This window comes from Natator depressus, chromosome 4, assembly GCF_965152275.1.
Source record: "Natator depressus isolate rNatDep1 chromosome 4, rNatDep2.hap1, whole genome shotgun sequence".
NCBI classification, from domain to species: Eukaryota; Metazoa; Chordata; order Testudines; family Cheloniidae; genus Natator; species Natator depressus.
Genome location: NC_134237.1, coordinates 141,359,553 through 141,386,749, shown reverse-complemented (window position 1 = coordinate 141,386,749; position 27,197 = coordinate 141,359,553). Strand labels below are relative to the sequence as shown.

General features: G+C 48.7%; 1 protein-coding gene across 1 annotated transcript in view; it reads left to right on the top strand.

Moving 5' to 3' along the window:
- Positions 1-27,197, top strand: part of M1AP (meiosis 1 associated protein) — a 70,580-nt gene that overhangs the window by 35,090 nt on the left and 8,293 nt on the right. The window contains exons 3-5 of the mRNA XM_074952093.1: positions 971-1,151; positions 12,608-12,781; positions 23,402-23,552. Of these exons, the coding sequence (XP_074808194.1) occupies positions 971-1,151; positions 12,608-12,781; positions 23,402-23,552 (506 nt within the window). The remainder of the gene's footprint in view (positions 1-970; positions 1,152-12,607; positions 12,782-23,401; positions 23,553-27,197) is intronic.

Here is a 27,197-nt window from a genome sequence, read left to right as displayed (position 1 = left end):
TACCACTACTTCCTTCCCTCCCTCAGCCTCTGGTCCCAGATGAGACAAAAGAAACCAAACCATCAGCCCCAACCCAGCTCAGCATAGAGTCCTGTTCCCTCAAGGAGGCTTCTCAAGACCCTTTGTCAGGAGCCTTCAGGGTAGGTCTGTCCTCTTCCCAGCCTTCCCTCTGAGCTAGGCTGCTCCCTTTTCAACCCGGTCTCCAGCTAAAGCATGCTTGGCAGGGCTCCCTGAGCCCAGTACTGTCCTTCAACCTTGTCTGGCCCCAGTTTGGGGTTTGCATACCCCATCACAAAGGGACAGTAACTTAATATAGAAACCATTTTAGTACTGACAATTCCAGCCGTTCCAAAATCATGAGTCAGGCTCCACAAAAACCGAGATTGCCTTAAATATCCTTTTAAAGTAATAATTGTTGAGCTCTTTCTGTATATCTTCTGTATTTTTGACTTTTCAGGGTACACTCACATAACATTTTCAAGCTTTTCTCCACAACTAGGAGTACTGGATTTTTTTTAAGTGAAAGCAGAGATGTTTATGTAATCACCTGACTTCAGGAGTTGATGTTTAGGAAATACACCAACTCCCACCGACTCACAATCAAAGCACAAGAATTGGCAACCGTGCCATTTTGCAAAACAAGGTTACATCAGCACTTAATTATAGTGATCCCTGCACCACACCTTGCCATGGTGTCACATGGGCCTCTTTGGGCTCCCTGCACGCATGGTGGCAATAATAATAATATTACAATTCCCAAATCCAGTTCAGGTTGGTTTACATTAAACCAAATCTTACCAAATGCTTCTGCATCTGCTCTTGCATGTGGGTGGGGGGCTGTTCTAGAAGCCCCACTAGAGGGGCTTCCCTAGTTACTGTATTCTGCTAAAACAGCATCTGGGCATGATACCTCTGGCAGTCCTGGCAGTTGGAGGTAGCTACTGCATTAGATCTGTGCCTTCTGTTTCAGATTACAGTTTTGACTAGTCAGCCAGGCAAGGACATGGTGAAACAACTGGAAACAGGGTTAAGAGAGATAGACCTGGTGAGTCTGCGGAAACTGCAGATCATAGAGATATCACAAGGAGACTTGCTGGAGTCAGAGGATGTGGAGTGGCGCATACATGCTGAGGAAGAGGTCAGCAGTGATGGTAAGTGCAGAGAGGGAGCACAATGTGGTTATGCATTTGGAGAGCAATACAATCACCAAATGTCCTTTTAATGTGCGAGTGGCTGCTCATCAGTAGCATGTAACAAACCTCACAAGTGGGACGTTGCAGAGGCATTCAAGGAAGGGCAGACAAGTTTTGTACCAGTGCACTCCCCAGGGAGCTCCACAGAGGGTGAGCAGCTTTAATTCATGGCTTGGGTTCTCTTGGAGACTCATCTTCAAAGCTTGATCAGAGGATGTGCTGAATCAGTGCATTTTTTGGATGCCCTCATCCATACAACCTCTCCAGCTGCCCTCTCGTTTTCTGGGTGACACTAACTGGCTCCTGGTCTCTCAGCAAAGGGGGTTGTGTGTGACTTGCACTAGTCCCAGATTTTCTGCCAACAGGGGCACATAACACAACTTACTCGGTGGAACCCAAGGAGTGACTAGAGCCCCAGGGACTAAATGTTATTTTGGCTGGCTGGCAGTACTACTAAAGCACGCTTCCTCCTAATCTCTAGGGGCATTCTCAGCAATGGAAATTAAAGCAACAACAATAAGAAATTGCAGAACCAGAAATCCCTATTCATTCCTGTTTGTAGCTTCCTGCTTTCATAGTGAATGGGTACAGGCAATTCTCTAAACAAGCAATTCAAAGAGTTATATTCAGCGAGAGAAATCCTGCACCACCACTCAATTTGGTGACAGGAGCTTATGAAACGGAAGGCCAAATTAATTGCACTCTCATATTTAGGTATTTGCTCTGACAAACTCCTTCATATCTCAGATTAGCAGTTGATGTTTCAGTTAAATTCGCCTGAGGAAATTACTGGTTATGTGAGCAGCGTTTGTCAATAGCAAAGGTTTGTACTCTGCCTGCTCTCACAAACCTGGGCTGCAGCATAGCACATGCTGAACACATTTTGCTACAGACAACAATCTGTACCCCTGACTGCACTCAGTCAACCCCACCTCACTATGCCAGTGTTGACCAAATCACATACTGTTCATCCCAGAGCTGCTAAATTATACAACCAAGCACTTAGAAAGCCAAGCTCACTGTTCTACCATCCCCTCAAAAGTTGTCTGTCCTAAAGGGATCTTCCCTTTCAATGGGGCAGCTATTCAGGGTTCTGCACTGTTTGAGAAAGGAGGCCTTAGGGACAATGCTCATCTTTGTGATGGTAATACACCCTGATCAGATAAAAGGCACTCCAGCTCCCGCCACTAACCATTACCAGTAGAGCTGGGAATGAAGAATAAGGAAGAGGATAAAGGTCCCACAATTCAGGGTATCATTACACTGCAATATTTAATATAGCCAGGAGTTGGAAGAACCATAAACTGTGAGTTGAAATAAATGAAGTTTGGAAGGGCTTGATCCATACAGTTCCAAAACTGATGTGTTCACTGAAAGTGTCTACTACCTGTGCGGAGGGGAAGCTTCTGGGTGGCTGAAGAATACAGAGTTCAATCAGAAAGGGAGCAATGTTAGCAGGTGACTCTTGACAGGAGAAACCGGGACTGCTGGACAGAGGAGTGGATTAAAGTTCTTGATAAAAGTTTCAGAGTAGCAGCCGTGTTAGTCTGTATTCGCAAAAAGAAAAGGAGTACTTGTGGCACCTTAGTCTCTAAGGTGCCACAAGTACTTGATAAAAGTGTATGCCTGAGCCCTGTTGTATTAATGTAGCTGGAATAAAGGGCCCAAAGAGTCAAAGGTGTTAATATGACCCTGTCACTCTCCAACATTAAATAGTGTTGAACAAGGTTTGGGGTTTGGAAAACAGAGACCTTGGTGTGACATCCTGTCCCTTTAAATGTTTGAGGACTCTTCCTTTCTAGTGAAGCCTCACTTTCAGGTTACTTTCAATAAAGCATGCCCAGCAGATGCTTCTTCCCACCCCCACTCTTCCCCAGCCCACCTCTTCCTGCCCTTGCTCCGCCCCCTCCCCCAGAACCTCCTGCCTTCCGCTGAACAGCTGATCCACGGTGGGCAGGAGGTGCTGGGGGGGAATGGGGAGTTGCTGATCAACAGGGCTGTTGGTGGGTGCTGAGCACCCCCTATATTTTTCCTGGGTGCTCCAGCCTCGGAGCATCCATGGAGTCAGCGCCTATGTCTATCAGGCTGGGCAGAGCTGGGTTGGCTGCCTTGTCTCATTGTGCTGGTCCCATTTGGTACACTTGACCTCAGGATTAAATCAGTGCAACAGCTTCAACAGGAGAGATTGAGGGAGTCCCCACATCAGAATATCCCATAGCCCCATGGTTTGAGCACTCCCCTGAGATGTGACAGATCCCTGTTCAAATCCCTTCTCCACCTCAGGTGCCATAGGCACCTAACTCCAGGAGAGGGCTCACACCTGAGAATTCCTAGCATAGACAGACACCTAAGTCCAGGCTGCAGGGAGCCACCTATCTCCATGAGAGGAATAGCACTTAGCACTCCACTCTCTGGTCACCATCTCCCACCCAGTAGCTTAGGCGGCTCCCTGCTTAGCCTACTGGCTTCTGTGAATTGCACTGTGAGGTGCCTCTCTCTCCCCATGTGTTGTATAGGAGCCTCAGCACCTAACTCAAGCTTTGTGAATCACAGTATTTTTCTAGGTGCCTAAAAACTAAGCACCATGATGGTCTGTGTCAACATCTAACTCTGTTTGTGCATCCAGGCCCATGTGCTTCACAAATATTAAATAATTTATCTTCACAGCACCCCTGTGAGATTAGGTCGTTGTTGTCTTCTCCTCCCCCTTTTCCCAGCTGGCTGGGACCGGGTGGTCGCCATATCAGTCTTAGGTGGTGGTATTATCCCTATTTTACAGCTGGGGAACAGAGCCACAGATTTAAAGTCAAAATTATCAAAGGAGTCCACTAATTCTGGGTGCCAAATTGAGACCCAAGGCCTGATTGTTCATTGTATTTTGCATTTAATTGCACTTCATATCTTCAAAACACAGCTCAAATTTAATTCAATTGCAGTTGTGAGTGTTCAGCCCTTCTAAAAACCTAGCCCCTTGTATCTCACACTGGGGAGCCAGAAAGTGAGAAAACACAGTTAATGGCCATCTGAGAGTTCTGGCTTAAGGGACTTGTCCAGCATCGAACAGGAACTCTGGGGCAGAGGCAGGGATAGAACCCAGTTTTCCAGGATGGCGTTCAGTTGCCTTAACCCTGAGACAACCATGTCTCATACCATCCCCTGCCTCATTCTCGATGCACATTCCAGCTTCTGCAACAAATGAGACAAGGACAACAGCTTCCTTCACTACATAACCTCTGATTTTTCCATCTGAGCTTCAAACCAAGGTTTCAGCCCAATACAAGCTTCTGTTTTCAAGATTCTGGATTGCATCCTCCAGTTCAACTTTCAAGGCCTCCCCATTGGCTCTCTCAGGGTCCATTTAGTTGCCATATTAGCGTCCAATTCAAACTCATACAATGTTCTCTCATTCCACTGTTTCAGAATTTCTAAGGATATATCTACACTGCAGCGGGGAGATGTCATTCCCAGCATGGGTAGACAACTTCACACTAGTGTGCAAAAAACAGCAGTGTGGACAGTGCAGCACAGGCATCAGTGTGCCCTTGTTGCCAAGAAGGCCAATGGCATTTTGGGCTGTATAAGTAGGGGCATTGCCAGCAGATCGAGGGACGTGATCGTTCCCCTCTATTTGACATTGGTGAGGCCTCATCTGGAGTACTGTGTCCAGTTTTGAGCCCCACACTACAAGAAGGATGTGGAAAAATTGGAAAGAGTCCAGCGGAGGGCAACAAAAATGATGAGGGGACTGGAACACATGACTTATGAGGAGAGGCTGAGGGAACTGGGAATGTTTAGTCTGCAGAAGAGAAGAATGAGGGGGGATTTGATAGCTGCTTTCAACACCCTGAAAGGGGGTTCCAAAGAGGATGGCTCTAGACTGTTCTCAGTGGTAGCAGATGACAGAACAAGAAGTAATGGTCTCAAGTTGCAGTGGGGGAGGTTTAGGTTGGATATTAGGAAAAACCTTTTCACTAGGAGGGTGGTGAAATACTGGAATGGGTTACCTAGGGAGGTGGTGGAATCTCCTTCCTTAGAAGTTTTTAAGGTCAGGCTTCACAAAGCCCTGGCTGGGATGATTTAATTGGGGATCGGTCCTGCTTTGAGCAGGGGGTTGGACTAGATGACCTCCTGAGGTCCCTTCCAACCCTGATAATCTATGATTCTATGATCAGCTCAGCATAGCCACCTGAGCCTGGACCCAGAAGGTTGGCCAGGCTTTGACTCGGGCAGGTAGCCCGAGATTCTGCCCATGCTTTAATGTCCATGCTTCTAGTTTCAGGGTGCTGGCTTGAGTGAGACTAGCAGGAGTCTGTCTACCTGCACTGGGAATCTCACCTCTCAGCTGCAATGTAGACATACTCTAGAAGGACTGGTTCGTGCCTATCCCCTCCATTCAGGAGTTTTCCCTGTCCTGGGACCTTAATGTAACTCTTGTGGAACCTTTACTGAGCATTACCAAACCATTTGCTAATGGGAGTGGAGTAAATAGTTATGTCCCAGAAAGGTGCTTCATCCATCTGGGCATTTTTCATAGAAACAGCAAATGTAGAGGCTAAAGAGCTAATAAATTCTTCATGAGTGTGGGGAACCATCATCTCTCTCTCTCTGTGAGTCAGGGAAACTCAATATAAGTTTATGCTTTGCAGATAGATGAACAGGAAATGGCTCTGGGTACAGGACCGGCTCTAGGTACCAGCAAAGCAAGCACGTGCTTGGGGTGGCACAATTCCAGGGGCGGCATTCCGGCCACCTTTTTTCTTTTTTCTGTTCTGGGGCAGTTGTGCTCTTGGAGCGGCAAATGTTTTGCTTGGGCAAAAAACCTAGAGCCGGCCCTGTTTGTGTAGGTAGTTGCTCTTCAGGAATGTAATTAGTGGCATTTCACTACAGCTGCTACACTGAGGTATGGCCAGCTCAGCCCAGCTGCACCATTTCTTTCTAGTAAGAGACAGTGTTGAGTTTCCTTTTACTAAGGCCATATGTTTTGCCAACACAATTACAGTACATAGGCAGCTGCGTTGCTACTAGAGAAGAGAAAGGCAATTCATGTTTATTGAGAGAGGAGTGAAAACATTCCCCAATTGCACACACTCAGCGTCACTCCAAGAGGAGTAGCTCAGCACTGTGTGCGCATGCCATTTATCAGAGAGAAGCTCATGCATTCCCCAGTGCTTTGTTTGCTGAAGAGCTAAGGTTGTCTCTAGTCTATATTTCAGAGCATAGAATCATAGAATATCAGTGTTGGGAGGGACCTCAGGAGGTCATCTAGTCCAACCCCCTGCCCAGAGCAGCATCAACTCCCAACTAAATCATCCCAGCCAGGGCTTTATCAAGCTGGGCCTTAAAAACCTCTAAGGAAAGAGATTCCACCACCTCCCGAGGTAACCCATTCCAGTGCTTCACCACCCTCCTAGTGGAAAAGATTTTCCTAACATCCAACCTAAACCTCCCCCACTGCAACTTGAGACCATTACTTCTTGTTCTGCCAGGAGAATGACATGTTAGCCAATGCTCCAAACATTAATCATTCCTCCAGCATAAGATGGTGCATTCACCAGCTCTGAATTATTCAGAGAGGAGAGAATATAACTGGCAGCATTGTGGGCAAGAAGCTGACTCACCCACCAATGCTGTGCATGCAGGGTATTCTTCAGAGAGGAGCCCAGATCCTTCTGTGGCCCTTTCTTCCTGGGCATGCCTCAGGATGGAGCTCACACACACTCTGGCACTAATTTGCATCAAGGAGGAGTCCATGTGCTTGCCATTAACCTGTGTGCTCAGCATTCCTTGGAGAGAAGCTGCAGTATTCACCAGTGCCATGCTTCTTGGGGAGGAGCTGTCATTCCTGCAGCACTGTGTGCAGGGTACTCCTCAGAAAGGAACTCACACAGTCAACAATGCTTTACTCCTCAAGGCACAGCTCATGTGTGTTCACCAGGATTACATGCTCAGTATCCTTCCAAGGCAAAATGAAGCACTCACTGGGGCCAGGTGCCTGGAGTCTCTTTGCAGAGAGGACAATGTATTTCCCAGCATCTCAGGCAGGGCTGTGAGAAGAGCGTCATCAGCTCTTTACCCCTCAACATAAGAACATAAGAATGGCCCTACTGGGTCAGATCAAAGGTCCATCTAGCCCAGTATCCTGTCTTCTGAGGCAGTGGCCAATACCAGGTGCCCCAGGGGGAATGAACAGAACAGGTAATCATCAAGTGATCCATCCCCTGACGCTCATTCCCAACTTCTGGCAAACAGGCTAGGAACACCTGATATCCAGGCTTCCTAAAGGAGGAGCTGGCCTGTTGGGCATGCTTGTGACACTGCTCACTTATCCTTCAATTCCACCCCTTAATTATGAGCTCTTCAGAGCAGAGACCTGCCCCCAGGCAGCACCTGCAGACTTGTGGGCACTATAAAATAATAATGACCAGGAAGGGGATTGCTTTGCTCCATAGCTGGGGAAAGGGCTGTACTAAACTGTGGTCTTTCAAAATGAAAGTTTGCTGTGAGGCTTTGGTTCCTACTGGGCCAAAAACTGGGAACATGCTTTAATTTTTAAGATTGGGGTTTTCAAAAGAGTCTTAGGGATTTGGGCACCCAAATTCCCATTCTGTGGGAGCTAAGCATCCAACTCCCATAAACTGCTTTGAAAGCCCAAGTTTAAATCATTTACTATCAATGGTTGCTACAGCAATGTGTGAGCAGGGAACTAGTGAGCAGAAATAGGGCCATGGTATTACCTCCATATCCAGCATTAGTGAGACCATTACTGGCTATTGTGTCTAGGGCTGATAGCTCTAAAAGGATGTTTACTAATTGCTAAAGGCTCCAAAAAGAGCTACAAGAATGGGTCCATCTCTGGAAAACATGCCTTATAGTAAGAGACTAAAGCAGCTCAATCTCTTTATTTTAACAAAGAGGCTGGTTGTGGTTTACAAGTACCTACATAGGGTAGAGATTTCTGATAGAAGAGGGCTTTTTAATCTAGGACAGGCGAACAAAATCCAGTGGCTGGTAGTTGAAGTGATAAATTCAGACTAGATACAAGGCATAATTTTTAAGTGAGAATAATTAACCATTGGAACAACTTACCTAGGGACATGGTGGATTCACCATCACCTCAAGTCTTTAAATCAAGATGAGTTGCTTTTCTAAAAGAGCTGCTGTATCTGAACCAAGGTTAATCGCTTAATGCGGGAACCACTGGTGGAATTTTCTGGCCTATGCTCTGCAGGAGGTCAGACGAGATTATCTAATGGTCCTGCTGGCCACAGAAGCATTCACTGACACTCAGTACTACTTTAAAGGTGAAACTGTAAAAGGAAGATCTGCCTATTTCAGCTATTTATTTTTTTATCACAACTGCATCTAAAAAGATAGTACCATAGAGTAACAACCACATTTTTTGCTCCAACATGAGAATTCAAGAATAGTCCAGAAGGAAGACAGGCAGTCCTTAAGAAAGAAGTATGAAATAAAAAAGTTTACCAACCTGAAGATCCTACATGTTCATACATGTTCCTTTCATCATCTTCAACACAGCTTCCTCCTGAGAAGGAACACTTTTCATGATGTTGTTTCATTCAGGCAATGTTGTTTCAACCAGGCCTTGCATTTCTTTGTTGCACTGTTTGCATTTTGCACACATGCCTGTCTTACCCACAGGTAGAGGAACTTCAACCAAGGGTCGGTCCTCGGGCCGGTTTTGTTCAATATCTTCATAAATGATCTGGAGGATGGTGTGAATTGAACCCTCAGCAAGTTTGCAGATGACACTAAACTGGGAGGAGAGGTAGATACGCTGGAGGGTAGGGATAGGATACAGAGGGACCTAGACAAATTAGAGGATTGGGCCAAAAGAAATCTGATGCGGTTCAACAAGGACAAGTACAGAGTCCTGCACTTAGGACGGAAGTATCCCATGCACCGCTACAGACTAGGGACCGAATGGCTAGGCAGCAGTTCTGCAGAAAAGGACCTAGGGGTTACAGTGGATGAGAAGCTGGATATGAGTCAACAGTGTGCCCTTGTTGCCAGGAAGACCAATGGCATTTTGGGATGTATAGGTAGGGGCATTGGCAGCAGATCGAGGGACGTGATCGTTCCCCTCTATTCGACATTGGTGAGGCCTCATCTGGAGTACTGTGTCCAGTTTTGGGCCCCACACTACAAGGATGTGGAAAAATTGGAAAACGTACAGCGGAGGGCAACAAAAATGATTAGGGGACTGGAACACATGACTTATGAGGAGAGGCTGAGGGAACTGGGATTGTTTAGTCTGCAGAAGAGAAGAATGAGGGGGGATTTGATAGCTGCTTTCAACACCCTGAAAGGGGGTTCCAAAGAGGATGGATCTAGACTGTTCTCAGTGGTAGCAGATGACAGAACAAGGAGTAATGATCTCAAGTTGCAGTGGGGGAAGTTTAGGTTGGATATTAGGAAAAACTTTTTCACTAGGAGGGTGGTGAAACACTGGAATGCATTACCTAGGGAGGTGGTGGAATCTCCTTCCTTAGAAGTTTTTAAGGTCAGGCTTTACAAAGCCCTGGCTGGGATGATTTAGTTGGGGATTGGTCCTGCTTTGAGCCGGGGGTTGGACTAGATGACCTCCTGAGATCCCTTCCAACCCTGATATTCTATGATTCCCAAATTGGGTCTCTTTTACGGCCTGCTGCCATTATAGGTTTTCCCATCTACTGAGAGAATGGTATGGTAGATCTCAAATCAATGAAGGCTACACTCAGAAAGACCTCAAGACTTCTGGAATATGCTGCTCAAACAGTGTCACTTTTGCTTCTACTGCTTGTCCCTCCCTTCTCACATTTATCTCCAGACTTCGCCTTGTCCAGATCTATTCCGTGCCCAACAATCTTCTATTCATTGAACTTTTTGAAACTTTGCACTTTTAGAGAGAAGTAAGAGATTGACTGACTCTGTGTACACAAATTTGCAGAGGGACAATAGGGTTGAGGTCTATTATTTCTCACCTCTATAGAATACTTATTTATTTATTTAAAAACATTTTTCCTGTTAACAAGCATGTTATCTCTGGAGACACAAATCCACAGTTTGAGAACTGCAAAACTAAGCATCTCTGATGGTATCTTCTAGACTGAGTACTGAGTCCCATTGGGCAGATAGAAAGATTAACCTAAGTAATCTATACTCAAGCCCCTGGAACCCCATAAGATTGGGTCCCTAATCCATGAACTATTGGAACTCATTTACAAAACTTTTCTTAAACTTTACATGAATATATTCTCTCATACTATAGAACAGGGGTCTCAAACATGTGGCCCACGGGGTTATTTTCTGCGGCCCGCAAAGCTCCCTGCACCTCCCCACCCCCTCCCACATTATTTTCTGCAGCCCGCCAAGCTCCCCGTGCCCCCGCTTGCCTAACTCCAGGTGCTTCCCGCCACCAAGCTGCCAAACAGCTGTTGGCGGTACTTAGAGCTTTCCAGGAGGGAGGGGGGGAGGAGCAGGGAGCCGTGCGCTCAGGGGAGGAGGCGGAGAAGAGCCGGGGCAGGGGCGGGGATTTGGGAAAGGGGTTGGAATGGGGGCAGGGAAGGGGTGGGAAGAGGTGGGGCCTCATGGAAGGGGTAGAGTGGGGGGGGTAGCAAGGGGGGGGTGTCAGTGATGCGGCCCTCGGGCCAATGCACTAGTCCTCATGTGGCCCTCGTTGTCATTTGAGTTTGAGACCCCTGCTATAGAATTAGAATTTGTAATCCCGATTCCATGATGAGATATCTTTGAGCTTTCATGTATCTTACTTAATTAAAACTATCCTTAGATACGTTTGTTCCTCAAAAAGCATTTTATCAAAAAATCCAATTTTTTTTTTTTTTTTAAATCATTGATTTTTATCCACCCTGCCACGGTGAGCCAGGGCAGTGACAGCAGCCTTGTGTTGTGCCACCAGAGAAATCCTTGGTGTCTGACTTTGCTGGAGTTGAGTCAAGTAGCTCCCTGGAAAGTGCTCCCTGCTAGACGCTCGTATATCTCCGGCTGTGCCATACATGTTGCTGCAGTTCCTGTAGATTTTCCATGTGGATAAGTGGAATGTGTGCAGTATTTAGTCTGACCATTTCGTGTGGGGCACAGTTGAAGCACTCTCGCTTGGAGTTCAGAATTCTGCGCATTTTTCCACTGAATCCAAGTATCAGATTAGCCCTTCCTATAAAATGGGCAGGATTGAGACTGCATGCTAACGGGCTAACAGTGATTTCAACTGAGCAGTTATAGGACAAATACTGCCTGGCTCGAAACTACCATTGATGGGCAGTATAGGAGGACTACGCCCAGCATTAGTCAGGAAGATCTAAGTTCTAATTTCAGCTCTGTCATTGACTCTCTAAGATCCTTTGTAACTTTCAGCCTCAGTTTCCCCATCTGTAAAACGGGGCAACGATACCTACTCTCCTTAGGAGTTGTGAGGCTGAGACAGAGTTTTGACCATGTTAGGTACTACTTCTGTTTCACCTACATTTTCTTTAAATGGATACAGTCTACTTTAAAACTGCCACTTCTAGCCCACGAACTCATAATCTGCATGTGTTTTTACCTTTGCTCTGAACACTGGTTTTTTTGCCACGTAAAATATCCCAGGCTGGTGTGGTGAAGGCCCTTATAACCAGCAGTGTAGAGGCATGCATGTGCATAAGCAGCGAGGCCTACGGGAGCACTCCTTGTGTTCAGGCATGGACTCCTCTTGCTGCAGCTGTTGGGCTTCCCTGCAAGAAAGAGAAGCTGGTACTGAAGCCACTGTGGCAAGTGAAGGGGAGTGGATTGAGTGCAAGTTGGGTGTGTGAAGAGGTGCTGAGTAGGGTAACCCTGCTGAGCAGGAACCACTGCTCATTAGTGGGGAAAAAGAGGGGTGAGTGGAGCCCCGCTCTAGGAGTGCAAGACTTCTGTCTCCTGAAGCTCCCCAGTGGGGATGCTAAAATGGCCAAGACGTGCTAAGATATCCTGGCTTAAAGCTGATGGTGAGCTACAACACTTGGTGTACAGAGAACCAGTAAACCAAAATAAGTGGGCCACATTCGCTCCTCAGTTACACCCTGTAACCCCTGTTCCTCAGCAAGCCCCTCTGTCTAATGGGGAGAATGTCCCCTCCCCAGGAGACCAAACGAACAGCTAGCTCTGAAGTGCATTGAGAACCTTTGATGGAAGGTGCCATTTAGGTACAAACAAACCGGGAGTAAGGAAAGTACATGAGCCACTGAGACACCAACACACCTGCTCAGAGTGGCCACAGACAGATGGTTCGTATGGTTCTGGGGCCTCGGAGTCTTGGGGACTGTCCTAGTATAATTTCGACAAACATCTGTCAGGGGCAGTGTAGGTATACTTGGTCCTGCCTCAGCACAGGGGGATGATCCCTCCCAGTCCTAAATTTCTATAATTCTCTCCTTCCGCAGACAGTGTGATCCTGGGGATGGACATTGACCTTCAGACCATAGAGAATGATGTTGTCAGCTTGGAAACTTTCTTTAAAACCTGGCTCCATGATCATGGCACAGACAGAGAGCAGCTCCATCTCCTCCTTCCCGCAGGAGACTTCTGTCACTTCACTGCCCCCAGGACAAGTCTAAGTATTTCATCTTCTCTCCCTTTCAGCTGTGGCCCACTGACTCTCACTGGCCCACAGATCACACAGGCCTGTGCAGTGGAATCACCAGCCTGGGGCACAGTCACCACTCAGCAAAGTGACAGAGTTCAGCATTCTCTTGTTGGCTGCAGCTAATACCATAGTTGAGGCTGAAAAGGGCAATTGATTTAGAATGCCCCATTTTCAGGTGCTTATCAGACATCACCATTGGGACTGAAGTGTCTCAGGTCTGATTCTCAGGCTATGGCTACACTGGCACTTTACAGCGCTGCAACTTTCTCACTCAGGGGTGTGAAAAAACATCCCTCTGAGCGCAGCAAGTTACAGCGCTGCAAAGCGCCAGTGTAAACAGTGCCCCAATGCTGGGAGCCGTGGAGCTGGAGTACCAGGAGCGCTGCGAGAGCTCTCTCCCAGCGCTGGCGCACGACCACACTCGCACTTCAAAGCACTGCTGTGGGAGCGCTCCCGCAGCAGCGCTTTGAAGGTTCGAGTGTAGCCATGCCCTTAGTTACACCAGACTCCTTTACATTCTGGCACCATAGAGGTGCCTTGACGTGAATGTGCATTTACACCACCTTGGCAGCCCCAAATGTGCCTTATAACAGTGTAAAGGAGCCTTAGTGTAGCAGAGAATCAGACATCCTCATGAGGAAATATTTTAGAAAATGAGACCCAAGTTGGTTCAACTGGTTTTTAAGAACATAAGAACGGCCAGACGAGGTCAGACCAGTGGTCCATCTAGCCCAGGACCCTGTCTTCTGACAGTGGGCAGTACCAGACCTTCAAGGAGAGCGTACAGAACAGGGCTGTTGGAGGGATGCACCCATCTTCCCTTCCTGGCTTCTGGCAGCCAGAGGTTTAGGGTCGTCCTGAGCATGACACTGCATCTCTGACCATCCTGGCTAGTAGCCGTTGGTGAACCATCCTCCATGAATTTATCTAGTTCTTTTTTTGAACCCAGCTATACTTTTGGCCTTCACAACATCATAGAATCATGGGACTGGAAGGGACCTCGAGAGGTCATCTAGTCCAGTCCCCTGCACTCGTGGCAGGACTAGGTATCATCTAGACCATCCTATGGCAATGTGTTCCTCAGGTTGACCAGGCATTGTATGAAGAAATACTTCCTTTTGTTTGTGTTAAACCTGCTGCCTGTTCATTTTATCAGGTGACCCCTAGTTCTTGTACTGTGGGGAAGGATAAATGACCCTTCAGCATTCACTTTTTCCACACCTTTCATGATTCGAGAGATGATTTATGTTTGACAGTGATAGAAATAACACTTCCTGTGCTCATATATTATGCTTAGTGGGGGCCAGAACTGCACATAGATAGGTGTCCTTTACAAATAGTTCAATCTGTTCATATAGTACTGAAGTAAACGTCAGATGCTTGAAATCTGGAGCTACCAGAAGTTACATATTAGCGGGAGTACAAAGTAAAATCAGTAAGGAAAACACCATTTTCAGTCTCTCAATGCTCTCCACACCACCATGGGCGGCCCTCCCCTTAATATTCGCCACCCACCCTCAAGAGGTTCTTCTTCGAGTGATTGTTCACATCTGTTCCAATTAGGTGTGCGTGTGCCACGTGCACGGTCGTCGGAAACTTTTTCCCTTAGCAGCTCCCGTCAGGTCAGCCAGGGAGCCCCCTGGAGCCGCATCCTCATGGCACTCAATATATGACCCTGCGACCTGACCCCCTTTCAGTTTCTTCTTACAGTCTGTGGTGGCACTGGAACTGCGTTAGCTTGCTTGCCTTCAAGTCTTCCCTTAGCCATTCTTAGTTCTTTAAAACTTTTATTTTCTTGTTTTAGTTATTGTTAGTAGTTCAGTTGGTGAGTGGATCGTTTTCCCCTCACCCCGCCTTGGGCTCCAGGGCATGCCTCAAGACCAAGGATTTAAATCTTGCAGTCTATGCAAGAAACCTATGCCCAACAGTGACCCTCACAACTCATCCTTGAGGTGTCTAGGGGAGGCGCACCAGTCCAAGTGCTGCAAGATCTGCAAGGCTTTCAAGCCTAGGACTAGGAAGGAACACAACTTCCATTTGAAACAACTACTAACGGAAGTCACACTCCATCCTGCACACCCGAGTGCCATGTCCCGGGCCTGAGCTCAGTGCGGAGCACCCCGGTGTCAGTCCATGAACCAGTACTGAGGAAGGACTCTGGTGCTAGAGACCCTCGGTACCAAAGATCCCTGGCACCACAGCACGGTGCAGCGCCCCGGCACCGGTCAACATCCCCGGCACCCCTTAAGCACCATAAAAAGGCCAACAGAGGGTGCTCTCCTCAGAGAGCGAGACCATCTGGGAGACCCTGCTGCCCCAGAGGAAGGACTTAACTTCCAAACAGCAAGACCCTGTGCCGTTGACTCCAGCGCCCCAGTTGGAACCGTTGAGTCCAGCACCCAGTGACTCACCAGTGTGGCTCGACTTGGTGGAGGAGGTGGAAGCCCCCTCCACCCCAGATACTTTCAAGGCGGCAAGGGACCTCTCAGAAAATACTGTGTCTCAGCCCCCTGCTGTTAGAGACAAGCCCCCAGCACTGCCTAGATGGGTGCCATCTAGAAGCAAACCAGCAACAATGAGGCCATCTTCCTCTCAAGACCGGCACCGTTCATGGTACCGTTCACAGTCTACTTCACCTCCAGCATCAGCCCCAGTACATGACAGTAAGACGCAGGGAGTGAGTCACTCAGGATCTCTAGCACCGGGGAGTTGGCACCAGACACCAGGGCTGTCCTTACCCATATGCAAACTACGCAGCTGCATACAGCACCAGGAAATTTGGGGCACAAAATTACCCCAAATTTCCTGGTGCCCTACGCAGTTGTGTGCTGCTCCAGCAGCCAGCCCAATCCCCCGGCCAGCTAAGCCAGCCACGAAAGCTGCCCCCACCCCTGCTCCACCCCACCTCTTCCCCAAAGCCCCTGCCCCTGCTCTGCCCTGCCTCTTCCCACCCCTGCTCCGCCCCAGCCCCGCCGCCACACCACCCCTTCCCCTGAGCTACATCTCGGGGGACTGCAGCAGGGGATGGGCACGGCCTGCACTCACCGGGCAGTGGGAAGCGGAGCGACCCAGCCCCAGCCTGCTCCGCTCTGCCAGTGAGTGCTGGGGGGCAGTTCCCCCCTGCCCCCCAAGTCCCAAGGCTGGGAGCCAGGGGAACAGAGTGGAGCTGGCTGGGGCTGGGTCACTCCACTTCCCGCTGCCCTGTGCAATCACCGGGCAGCGGGAAGTGGAATGATCCGGCCCCAACCCACTCCGCCGGCTCATGCTGCGGGGGGGGGGCGTTTTCCTCCTGCCCCCCAAGCCTGCTTCTACCCCCCACAGACCTTGGGTGCAGCCCCCCCCACCCTTCCACAGGGGGGCTGTATAGGGAACCTCAATGTCTAGGGACGGTCCTGCTGGTCACAATCGCCCTCTATCACCAAGCACTGTGATACGGCACTGGAACATAGGAGTCACTCCCCAGCACCGGTCTAAGTCATGGGAAAGCCAGCACTGTTCGTCTACACAGTCGTTGCGGCACTGATCTCTGACGTCCTCCTCTTGGCACCAACCGCCCGGTGCAGGGATCCTCGGCACTGCTGTGTCATCGCCCTCAGGCTCCTCTGACTCTGAAGACAGCTCCTACTACTCACGGTGTAGTAGACACAGGTCGGACAAACACAGGAGACACGCTCCTTCATCCTGGCAACCTCAATGGCCACCCGCTGCACAATGGCTCTTCTGGACCCCCTGGGCTTACCATCCAGCCCAGGGTACCCCTTCCAGGGTTTCTAGGTCGGTGGTTGCATTGGGGCATCACTGGGCACGGTCACCAGTGGACAGAACCACCCCTCGTACCACAGAGGCGGCTCTATCCAGACCACCCCTGCATACTACATAGGGCACAGAACCAGTCCCAGATCCATCTACATCCAAGGTCCCGTCGGACTACGTTGAGCCACTTGGCACCAACGCTGCCCAGGACCAACCTGAGCACATGGTGGGCCATGATAACCCTGTGCCTCCACTGGCCTCTTCTTCGTCTTTGCCTGATGAGGTGGTGGCCAGGGCATCAACTTCAGGTCTTCCACCCATTGACCACAGGGCCCACCAGGACCTATTCCGCCACATCACCTGTAATATGGGCCTACAGGTGGAGGAAGTCATTGAGCCAGAAGACCCGGTGGTGGACATTCTTACGCTGGAGGGCCCTTCCAGAGTGGTGTTGCCCTTGCCAGCAATTAAGACTATTGGCAACAATTATAGTGCTTTGTGGCAGGCTCCAGCCTCCATTCCACCAACTGCCAGGGGTGTGGAAAGAAAATACTTTGTTCCCTCTACGGATTATGAATTCTTGTTCTCCCACCCACACCCTTCCTCCCTGGTGGTCTCTGCAGTGAATGAGAAGGAGTGTCAGGGACAACAAGCACCAGCTCCTAAGGCCAAAGAGGCCAAACAAATGGACTCTTTAGCAGGAAAATTTATGCCGCTGGGGGGTCTACAGCTGAGTATAGCTAACCAGAAAGCTATCCTCAGCAGGTATAATTTTAACTCGTGGGACTCCATGTCAAAATATAAGGAGTTACTCCCCACTGAGTCAAAGACTGAGTTCTCGGCTCTGGTCAGGAGGGGAAGGCAGTTGCCAGGACATCCCTGCGGCCTCACTCGACTCAGCCGACTCTGTGGCATGTACCATCTCCTCGGGGGTGGTCATGAGGAGAACAGCTTGGCTCCAAGTGTCTGGGCTTCCCCCAGACGTTCAGCAGACCTTGCAGGACCTTCCCTTTGAGGGTACAGGGCTGTTTTCAGACCAGACTGATTCAAGGCTTCACAGCCTTAAGGATTCCAGGGCAACGATGAAATCTCTGGGGCTGCGCACACCTGCTATCCAGAGAAAGCCCTTCAAGCCTCAGCCTGTGCAACAGCAGAGGCAATACCAACCCCGCCCGAGGCAGGATACTTACCGCCAGAGGGGCAGGAATTCCAGGTGTTGGCCTTCCAACCCTCCCTCAGGCCAAGGGCAGGGCCCAACCAAGCCATTGTAGGGACCCAAGCAAGGGTTTTGAAGGGATGCCTGAGGACGGCCTACCAGCCATGATTACGGATCCTTCCCCCCGTTTTTTGAACCGTCTATCCCACTTCTACCGTGTGTAGTCCCATAAAACATTGGACCGCTGGGTTCTTCACATGGTAGAAGTGGGATATTCTCTCCAATTCTGCTCCTCCCCTCTCTCCCACCCCCCTTCCCCGTCCCTCTTCAGGGACCCCTCTCACAAGCAACTCCTTATCCAGGAGGTGCAGGCACTCCTCGCCACGGAAGCAGAGGAGGTTCCTCAGGAGCTAAGGAGCAAGGGATTCTATTCCTGTTATTTCCTAATCCCAAAGGCAAAGGGGGATCTCAGACCCATCTTAGACCTGCGGGGACTCAATCAGTTCATGGTAAAGATAAAGTTCCGCATGGTCTCCCTGAGCACAATTATCCCTTCCCTGGATCCGGGGGACAGGTACGCTGCCCTCGACATGAAAGATGTGTACTTCCACCTAGCCATCTGGCCACCCCACAGATGCTTCCCAATGTTCATTGTCAACTGCATACATCTTCAGTTTTTGGTGCTCCCATTCCGGTTATCAACAGCCCCCCGGGTCTTCACCAAGTGTATGTCTGTCGTCGCAGCCTTTCTCCGAAAGAGACAAGTGCAAGTGTACCCCTACTTAGACGATTGGCTCCTGCAAGGGCGCTCCAGGGAGCAGGTGGAGTCCCATGTTCAGTTAGTCAGAGACCTCTTCCAGAGGCTGGGTCTCCTCCTCAATATAGACAAATCAGCTCTATCACCCACTCAACAAATAGAATTCATCGGGGCAGTGCTGGACTTGGTTCAGGCAAGAGCCATCCTGCCACAACCCAGATTCCAAACACTGTCACACATCATTCAGGAGCTCAGACAGTACCCCACCACCACCGCAAGGACATGCCTCAGCCTCTTGGGACACATGGCAGCATGCACCTATGTGGTGAGGCATGCCAGGATGAGGCTCAGACCATTCCAGGCGTGCCTTGCTACGGCTTATCACCCAGGTGAGGATAGTCTAGACTCGGTAGTAACAGTACTGTCACGAGTCCTAGACACCCTAGGATGGTGGTTGGACCCTCACATGGTCTGCAAAGGAGTCCCATTCACCACCTCCAACTGTCCATGACCTTAGTAACGGACACATCAGACCTCAATTGGGCGGCACACCTAGGACACTTACAGACTCAGGGCATGTGGTCACAGTCCGAGATCCTGCTCCACATCAATATAAAGGAACTCAGAGCAGTAGGATGAGTGGAGGCGTTCAGTCTTTGCCAGTCCTATGGTAGGCCTTTTCCTTAAGGGCCTGGAATGCTTATAGCCTCAGCCTCGTCCACCAGTACCAACTTGGGACCTCAGCCTGGTCCTAGCTAGGCTTATGGGAGCCCCATTCGAGCCGCTTGCTATATGTTCCCTTCTGTATCTCTCATGGAAGGTCGCCATTCTGGTTGCAATCACATCGGCCAGGAGGGTATCAGAGCTAAAAGCATTAACCTCTGACTTCCCCCTACACAGTCTTCCACAAGGAAGAGGTACAACTCAGGACACACCCAGCTTTTCTCCCCAAGGTGGTATCGCAATTCCACCTCAGCCAGGACATTATTCTACCCCAAGCCACATGCCAATGCATAGGAGCAGAAGTTTCACTCATTAGATATGCGGAGGGCATTAGCGTTCTACACTGAGGGCACAAAGCCTTTCAGGAAGTCAAACCAGCTGTTTGTAGCTGTGGCAGATCGGATGAAAGGACTTCCAGTCTCCTCACAGCACAGCTCTTCCTGGATTATGGACTGCATCTGTGCCTGCTATGACCTCGCCAAGGTTCCCCGGCTATAACGGCCCACTTGACAAGGGCTCAGGCCTCTTCCACCGCTTTCCTGGCTCAGGTGCCCATCCAGGAGATCTGCAGAGCGGCGACCTGATCCTCGGTGCATACCTTTGCCACCCACTATGCCAGCACCCAGCATGCTAGAGACGACGCAGCTCTCAGGTAGAGCAGTGCTCCGATCAGTGATTCCTTAACTCCAAACCCACCCCCATGGGAGAGCTTGGGAGTCAGCTGATTGGAAGCGACGTGAACAATCACTTGAAGAGGAAAAGACGGTTACTCACCTTCTTGTAACTGTTGTTCTTAGAGATGTGTTGTTCACGTCCATTCCAAACCCACCCTCCTTCCCCTCTGTCAGAGTAGCTGGCAAGAAGAAACCTAATGGGGGTCGAGTCGGCAGGGTCATATATTGAGCGCCATGAGGACACCACTCCAGGGGGCTCCCTGGGCGACCCAATGGGAGCTGCTGAGGGAAAAAGTTTCCGACGACCGTGCACTCAGCGCGTGCACACCTAATTGGAATGGACGTGAACACCACCTCTCGAAGAACAACAGTTACAAGAAAGTGAGTAACCGTCTTTTGGTGTGTGTGTGATCATTAGAAGATTAGAAATCTGAATTCTTCCTAAATGCAGCAGAACTAGGTGCTTTTCCCCAGGTAGTTATTAACCATGGGGTCACACCTGCATTGCCACTGGAATCTGCCGCTCTAATAGGCTCTTTCTAGTTGCTTCCCCAGTGGGGAGCTGGTAAATTACATTAGCTGGGAACAGCACAGATGATCTCTACAAGCCCAGTGCTGCACCAAAACCTGTGAGAGGAAAGGGAAAATCAAACCTCAGTCCCTGGAAAAATCATGGAGCAGGTCCTCAAGGAATCAATTCTGAAGCACTTAGAGGAGAGGAAAGTGATCAGGAACAGTCAGCATGGATTCACCAAGGGCAAGTCATGCCTGACTAATCTAATTGCCTTCTATGATGAGATAACTGGATCTGTGGATGAGGGGAAAGCAGTGGATGTGTTGTTTCTTGACTTTAGCAAAGCTTTTGACATGGTCTCCCACAGTATTCTTGCCAGCAAGTTAAAGAAGTATGGGCTGGATGAATGGACTACAAGGTGGATAGAAAGTTGGCTAGATTGTCGGGCTCAATGGGTAGTGATCAATGGCTCCATGTCTAGTTGGCAGCCGGTATCATGTGGAGTGCCCGAAGGGTCGGTCCTCGGGCCGGTTTTGTTCAATATCTTCATTAATGATCTGGAGGATGGTGTGGATTGCACTCTCAGCAAGTTTGCAGATGACACTAAACTGGGAGGAGAGGTAGATACGCTGGAGGGTAGGGATAGGATACAGAGGGACCTAGACAAATTGGAGGATTGGGCCTAAAGAAATCTGATGAGGTTCAACAAGGACAAGTGCAGAGTGCTGCACTTAGGACGGAAGAATCCCATGCACTGCTACAGACTAGGGGCCGAATGGCTCGGCAGCAGTTCTGCAGAAAAGGACCCAGGGGTTACAGTGGACGAGAAGCTGGATATGAGTCAACAGTGTGCCCTTGTTGCCAAGAAGGCCAATGGCATTTTGGGATGTATACGTAGGGGCATTGCCAGCAGATCGAGGGACGTGATCATTCCCCTCTATTTGACACTGGTGAGGCCTCATCTGGAGTACTGTGTCCAGTTTTGGGCCCCACACTACAAGAAGGATGTGGAAAAATTGGAAAACGTCCAGTGGAGGGCAACAAAAATGATTTGGGGACTGGAACACATGACTTATGAGGAGAGGCTGAGGAAACTGAGATTGTTTAGTCTGCGGAAGAGAAGAATGAGGGGGGATTTGATAGCTGCTTTCAACTACCTGAAAGGGGGTTCCAAAGAGGATGGATCTAGACTGTTCTCAGTGGGAGCAGATGACAGAACAAGGAGTAATGGTCTCAAGTTGCAGTGGGGGAGGTTTAGGTTGGATATTAGGAAAAACTTTTTCACTAGGAGGGTGGTGAAACACTGGAATGCGTTACCTAGGGAGGTGCTGGAATCTCCTTCCTTAGAAGTTTTTAAGGTCAGGCTTGACAAAGCCCTGGCTGGGATGATTTAGTTGGGGATTGGTCTTGCTTTGAGCAGGGGGTTGGACTAGATGACCTCCTGAGGTCCCTTCCGACCCTGATATTCTATGATTCTATGATTCTATGATCTCTGAGCACATGGCCCTACCCCTCCTCCCGTCAATGCCTGTGTGATACAGGGCCATTTTTAAATTCACAGCATCCTATTGCCATAGTAGCAGGGGCACACTTCTATCCTCCTCAGGCATTGCACAGACAGCTCTTATCTGACCAGGTCCAAACCAAAGACAAAGATGGCATGCTCTCTTGCACATTTCCTTAGAATGGATGTTTCAGAAGCTTATTTTGCCCTTTCATTTAGGAGGGCACTGTCCTCAGAAGCTGTATTTGTAGGCAGGAGCTGGCACTTATTCTCTTGTTTGTGAAAAATGGATTTTGTTCCTTTGCTCATTTTGAATGTCGCGCTTAATACACTGCCTTGTTGGAGCTGAGGCCTGGTCTATGCTAGAAAATTAGGTCATCTTAACTATGTTGCTCAGGGGTGTGAAAAATTCACACCACTGAGCAATTTAGTTAAACCAAACTAATCCCCAGCATAGACAGTGCTAGATAGACGGAAGAATTCTAGCTATCGCCTCTTGGCAGCACAGCCATGCCACTGTAGCTTTTCAAGTGTCAGCAAGCCCTAAGAAGGGAACCAAAGCCAAGAGTTTCCTCACCTCTGCATAGTGTGAGGTTAGCTGCATCCCCAGAAGAGAAAGGAAGCTACCTACAGCCATTAGATAAGCAAGATCCCTTTGGACATGGAGCAGATGTCACCCCTAGTGATGGGATTTCACAGAGATTAAGTAGCTATCACTCTTCAGAGCCGAAGGGGGAAACAACAAACAAAAGACCCTAAGGGAAAGAATGGGCTGAGACCCCATTATGGAGCTAGGTTTCAGAGTAGCAGCCGTGTTAGTCTGTATCCACAAAAAGAAAAGGAGGACTTGTGGCACCTTAGAGACTTATTTGAGCATAAGCTTTCGTGAGCTACAACTCACTTCATCGGATGCATTCAGCTAGGACACTGCCTCAGCTCCACCTTCCTACAGCTGTTCAGAGGATTTCCTTTCTTTTTAGATAGAGCTTCCCCTGTCCTGTCACCAACAACCATTATATTAATATCCCAAGCAGGACAAGGTCTCGCTCTTTGTTTCCTCCTTCTGTGTGGATGATTTAGGAAGAGAGAGACTGACTAGAGGTGTGATATTGCTTAGTGGTCTGCTCCTGGGATGAGGAGCCAGGTGCTCCTGAGTTCTAATCTGAGCTCTGCAGCTGGCACACTGTGTGCCTTTTTTTGAGCTGACTCAGCAGTCTGTCCATTTTCAGGAAACCATTTCTGCACATGCTTAAAAATTAAGTATGCACTACTTTCTTCTCTGTTTAAAATGGGGTAATTATTTTTACCTACCTTGTGAGGGAGCTGGGATCATTCATTAGCTAGACAGTGTTGTCTTGGTGTCCCATACTTTGGTTTCATTGTTCCCTGTGTAGTTGCCTATCAGTAAACAATATTAATATATTTAAGTGTTTGTACACTGCTTTGATGTAAAGTACAAAATGTTATTAGTTATTATATTTCCAGTCATCTTTGCCAAATCTCTTTGTAGCATGTGTGAAATGTGACATTCAGGAGAGACTGCTTAGCCCAGCTCTGCTTCCTGGGGCAGCTGATGTCACAGTGAGAACAGATGATGTCAACACACCGTACCAGATGGCAGCCTGTCCAGCTACGACACTGTATAAACTCAGAGTCATAAAGTAGGTAATACACAAACCTTTTCTGTGAGAGGTGCAGAGAGTTTGTTTAAACAACAAGGAGTTCTTGTTTTTGCTGATACAGACTAACAAGGCTACCACTCTGAAACCTGTCACCATGCAAGAGTTTGTTTAGTTTCTCACTTTTATGCGCACCACAGGATGTCAGCTATTGGGAAATTAAGATTACACTGAAACCTCATTAGCGTGTCACGCAGCAGGGGTATGAGGAGTAGAGTTCTGAAGGCAAGAAACAGGTTCTGACATTACCAGACTGTATCTCCACATATCTGTCTGGGAACACCATCCTATTCGCTGCCTTCTGCTGACTATCACATCTGCTCAGAGGTGAAGCGAGGTCACAGAGCAGTGATGGTGCATCCTTCAGCAACCCTGCTGACAGGGACTGTTAGTGAGAAACCCCACAGATTAAGTGAATGGAACAATCATCTCCCTAGGATGCATTGGTGAGGCCTCATCTGGAGTACTGTGTCCAGTTTTGGGCCCCACACTACAAGAGGGATGTGGATAAATTGGAGAGAGTCCAGCGAAGGGCAACAAAAATGATTAGGGGTCTGGAACACATGACTTATGAGGAGAGGCTGAGGGAGCTGGGATTGTTTAGTCTGCAGAAGAGAAGAATGAGGGGGGATTTGATGGCTACTTTCAACTACCTGAGAGGTGGTTCCAGAGAGGATGGTTCTAGACTATTCTCAGTGGTAGAAGAGGACAGGACAAGGGGTAATGGTCTCAAGTTGCAGTGGGGGAGGTTTAGGTTGGATATTAGGAAAAACTTTTTCACCAAGAGGGTGGTGAAACACTGGAATGTGTTACCTGGGGAGGTGGTAGAATCTCCTTCCTTAGAAGTTTTTAAGGTCACGCTTGACAAAGCCCTGGCTGGGATGATTTAATTGGGGATTGGTCCTGCTTTGAGCAGGGGGTTGGACTAGATGACCTCCTGAGGTCCCTTCCAACCCTGATATTCTATGATTCTATGATTCTAAGACACAACCAACTGCACAGCCTGACACACCATCCACAGCAATAGCAGGATGCTTCTGCACTGTCACTGGGTGGTGTGGTAAAAAACAAAGTGTTCATTGCACCACAAGACATGCCAGGTAGCACATAGCCCAGCTTCCAGAACAAGAGAGATCCCAAGTACAGCCACAGTCCAGCAATAGTTAAAGCCCAGAGAGATGAGTCTGTCCAAGCCCCTAACTGCACATCCCACAGATCCTGACTCCAAGTGCCACACTCAGGCATGCCCCCTCACCTCCTTCTCCCTGCTGTCTTCCCTATCCTTGCCCAAGTGAGGGGTTTGTATTTTAAAGTCCCCACACTCCTCCCCTTTCCTAGCAGGCTTTGCCATGAAGGGAGACAGCCAAGCCCTCCCTTCCCCCATTCTGACAGGAGCCTCACATGGCTCACTCCTACTGTGTGTGCCCCATGCCCTGAATCTAGCCTTCAGATAAGAGGTAATATTTCCCAAGATCTGCTCCCTTTCCCTGAAATCTGGTTTTCTGGTACTGAGGAAGGGGGAGCTCTGAGCCCCAATCGTGGGGTTCTACATCATAAATAGGGAGTAGGAGTCTAGATTACTCTTGAGCTCTGATTTGTTCTTCAGAGGCCTTTTCCTCACTCCCCAGCAACAGCTTGTCCTGTCACACATGGCATGGGAAAACTGAATCTCAGGAGAAAAGCGGGGAGACAAAAACCCACAGAAGGAAAGAGATGCAAGAAACAATAGGAGGATGGGCTATTTGTACAAAGCCATGTGGCCAAATGTCCCATCTCTGTCTTCTCCCTCCCTCCCCAGAGTTCAACACAGGCTGCTCATTTACCTGCATTGAAAAGACGGAGTCACGTTATGAGCAATCTTGTCATGCACTCTTAGGTTACAGACTGGTTAGGTTACAGACTGAAGCCAAATGCTTATTGAGGGCCAGAGCTCCCCCTAGTGAGTATAGCTTAGCAAATGACGATGCTGTGACATCATTCTGCAAAGACAAAATTAGCCATTAGTATAGTAGGACAACAGACCTGCAGATACTTGAGGCAGTTATTCCACCACCAGGTACAATAGCAAGAAAGCTCCCAGTTATAAATGTAGTACAAATACTTTGTCAGGCTTGCCAGGTCGGAATCATGGCCCCCCAGCCCCTGTTGCGAATGAGTTAGTAGCTGGTCCCACATACAGTTTGGTCCTGTACAGTCCAGTGCCTGTGTGACATGGTGATGGGAAAGCTACAAATATGTGAATAAGGCGGTGCTATTTTTCTCATGCCTCTAAGTCAAACTTACGCTTCTCCTTCTCATCAGGCAGTTGTTCCAGTAATACTAATTAATAATGATAATAATAGAGACAGAAAAGAACTAGAGAGCCTGTGGCTTGTGCATAGAAGGGATTTTATTTAATTAATGAACAGCTTTGTATGCAATGATTTTACAGTCCTTCCCAGTCACCTTTGTATAAATTTGTGATTATACCAAAGATTAGTTCAAAAATACTTAGAACATGTATACAACTGTACATGTTCAAAGCACTTACACATAACAACCCTTTCCAACCGCCAATGAAGCTACAGAGGGAACACTTCAGACACCACTAAAAAGCAGCAATCTCTACAGTGAGGTACAGCAGCTGTTTAACAGCACACAACATCAGAATTTAAGATGGGAAGTGAAGGAGAATCATGATCGAACTGAAACCGTTTAGGGATGTGACTGGGAGACGTGAGTGGTTAGTATTTACAGCTCATACAAAAGAGGGCACCATCAGTCACACAGTGTGGAGTACTCGTTTCTGTGCTGACCAGACAGAATAGCAAACCCTGCCTTCTTGCAGCAGCTCAGCTTTACTCTGAGCTCTCCCAGCAAAGTAGTGAGCAGACCCAGCAGGATGGCAGGATCATGGCAGATGGTGGTATGACACCAAGGGCTGAAGGTTGGATTCCCCCACCCACCCCACAGTAGTGTGTGTTTAGGGCACTGGGTATGAATCATAGAATCATAGAATATCAGGGTTGGAAGGGACCCCAGAAGGTCATCTAGTCCAACCCCCTGCTCGAAGCAGGACCAATTCCCAGTTAAATCATCCCAGCCAGGGCTTTGTCAAGCCTGACCTTAAAAACCTCTAAGGAAGGAGATTCTACCACCTCCCTAGGTAACGCATTCCAGTGTTTCACCACCCTCTTAGTGAAAAAGTTTTTCCTAATATCCAATCTAAACCTCCCCCATTGCAACTTGAGACCATTACTCCTCGTTCTGTCATCTGCTACCATTGAGAACAGTCTAGAGCCATCCTCTTTGGAACCCCCTTTCAGGTAGTTGAAAGCAGCTATCAAATCCCCCCTCATTCTTCTCTTCTGCAGACTAAACAATCCCAGCTCCCTCAGCCTCTCCTCATAAGTCATGTGCTCTAGACCCCTAATCATTTTTGTTGCCCTTCGCTGGACTCTCTCCAATTTATCCACATCCTTCTTGTAGTGTGGGGCCCAAAACTGGACACAGTACTCCAGATGAGGCCTCACCAGTGTCGAATAGAGGGGAACGATCACATCCCTCGATCTGCTGGCTATGCCCCTACTTATACATCCCAAAATGCCATTGGCCTTCTTGGCAACAAGGGCACACTGTTGACTCATA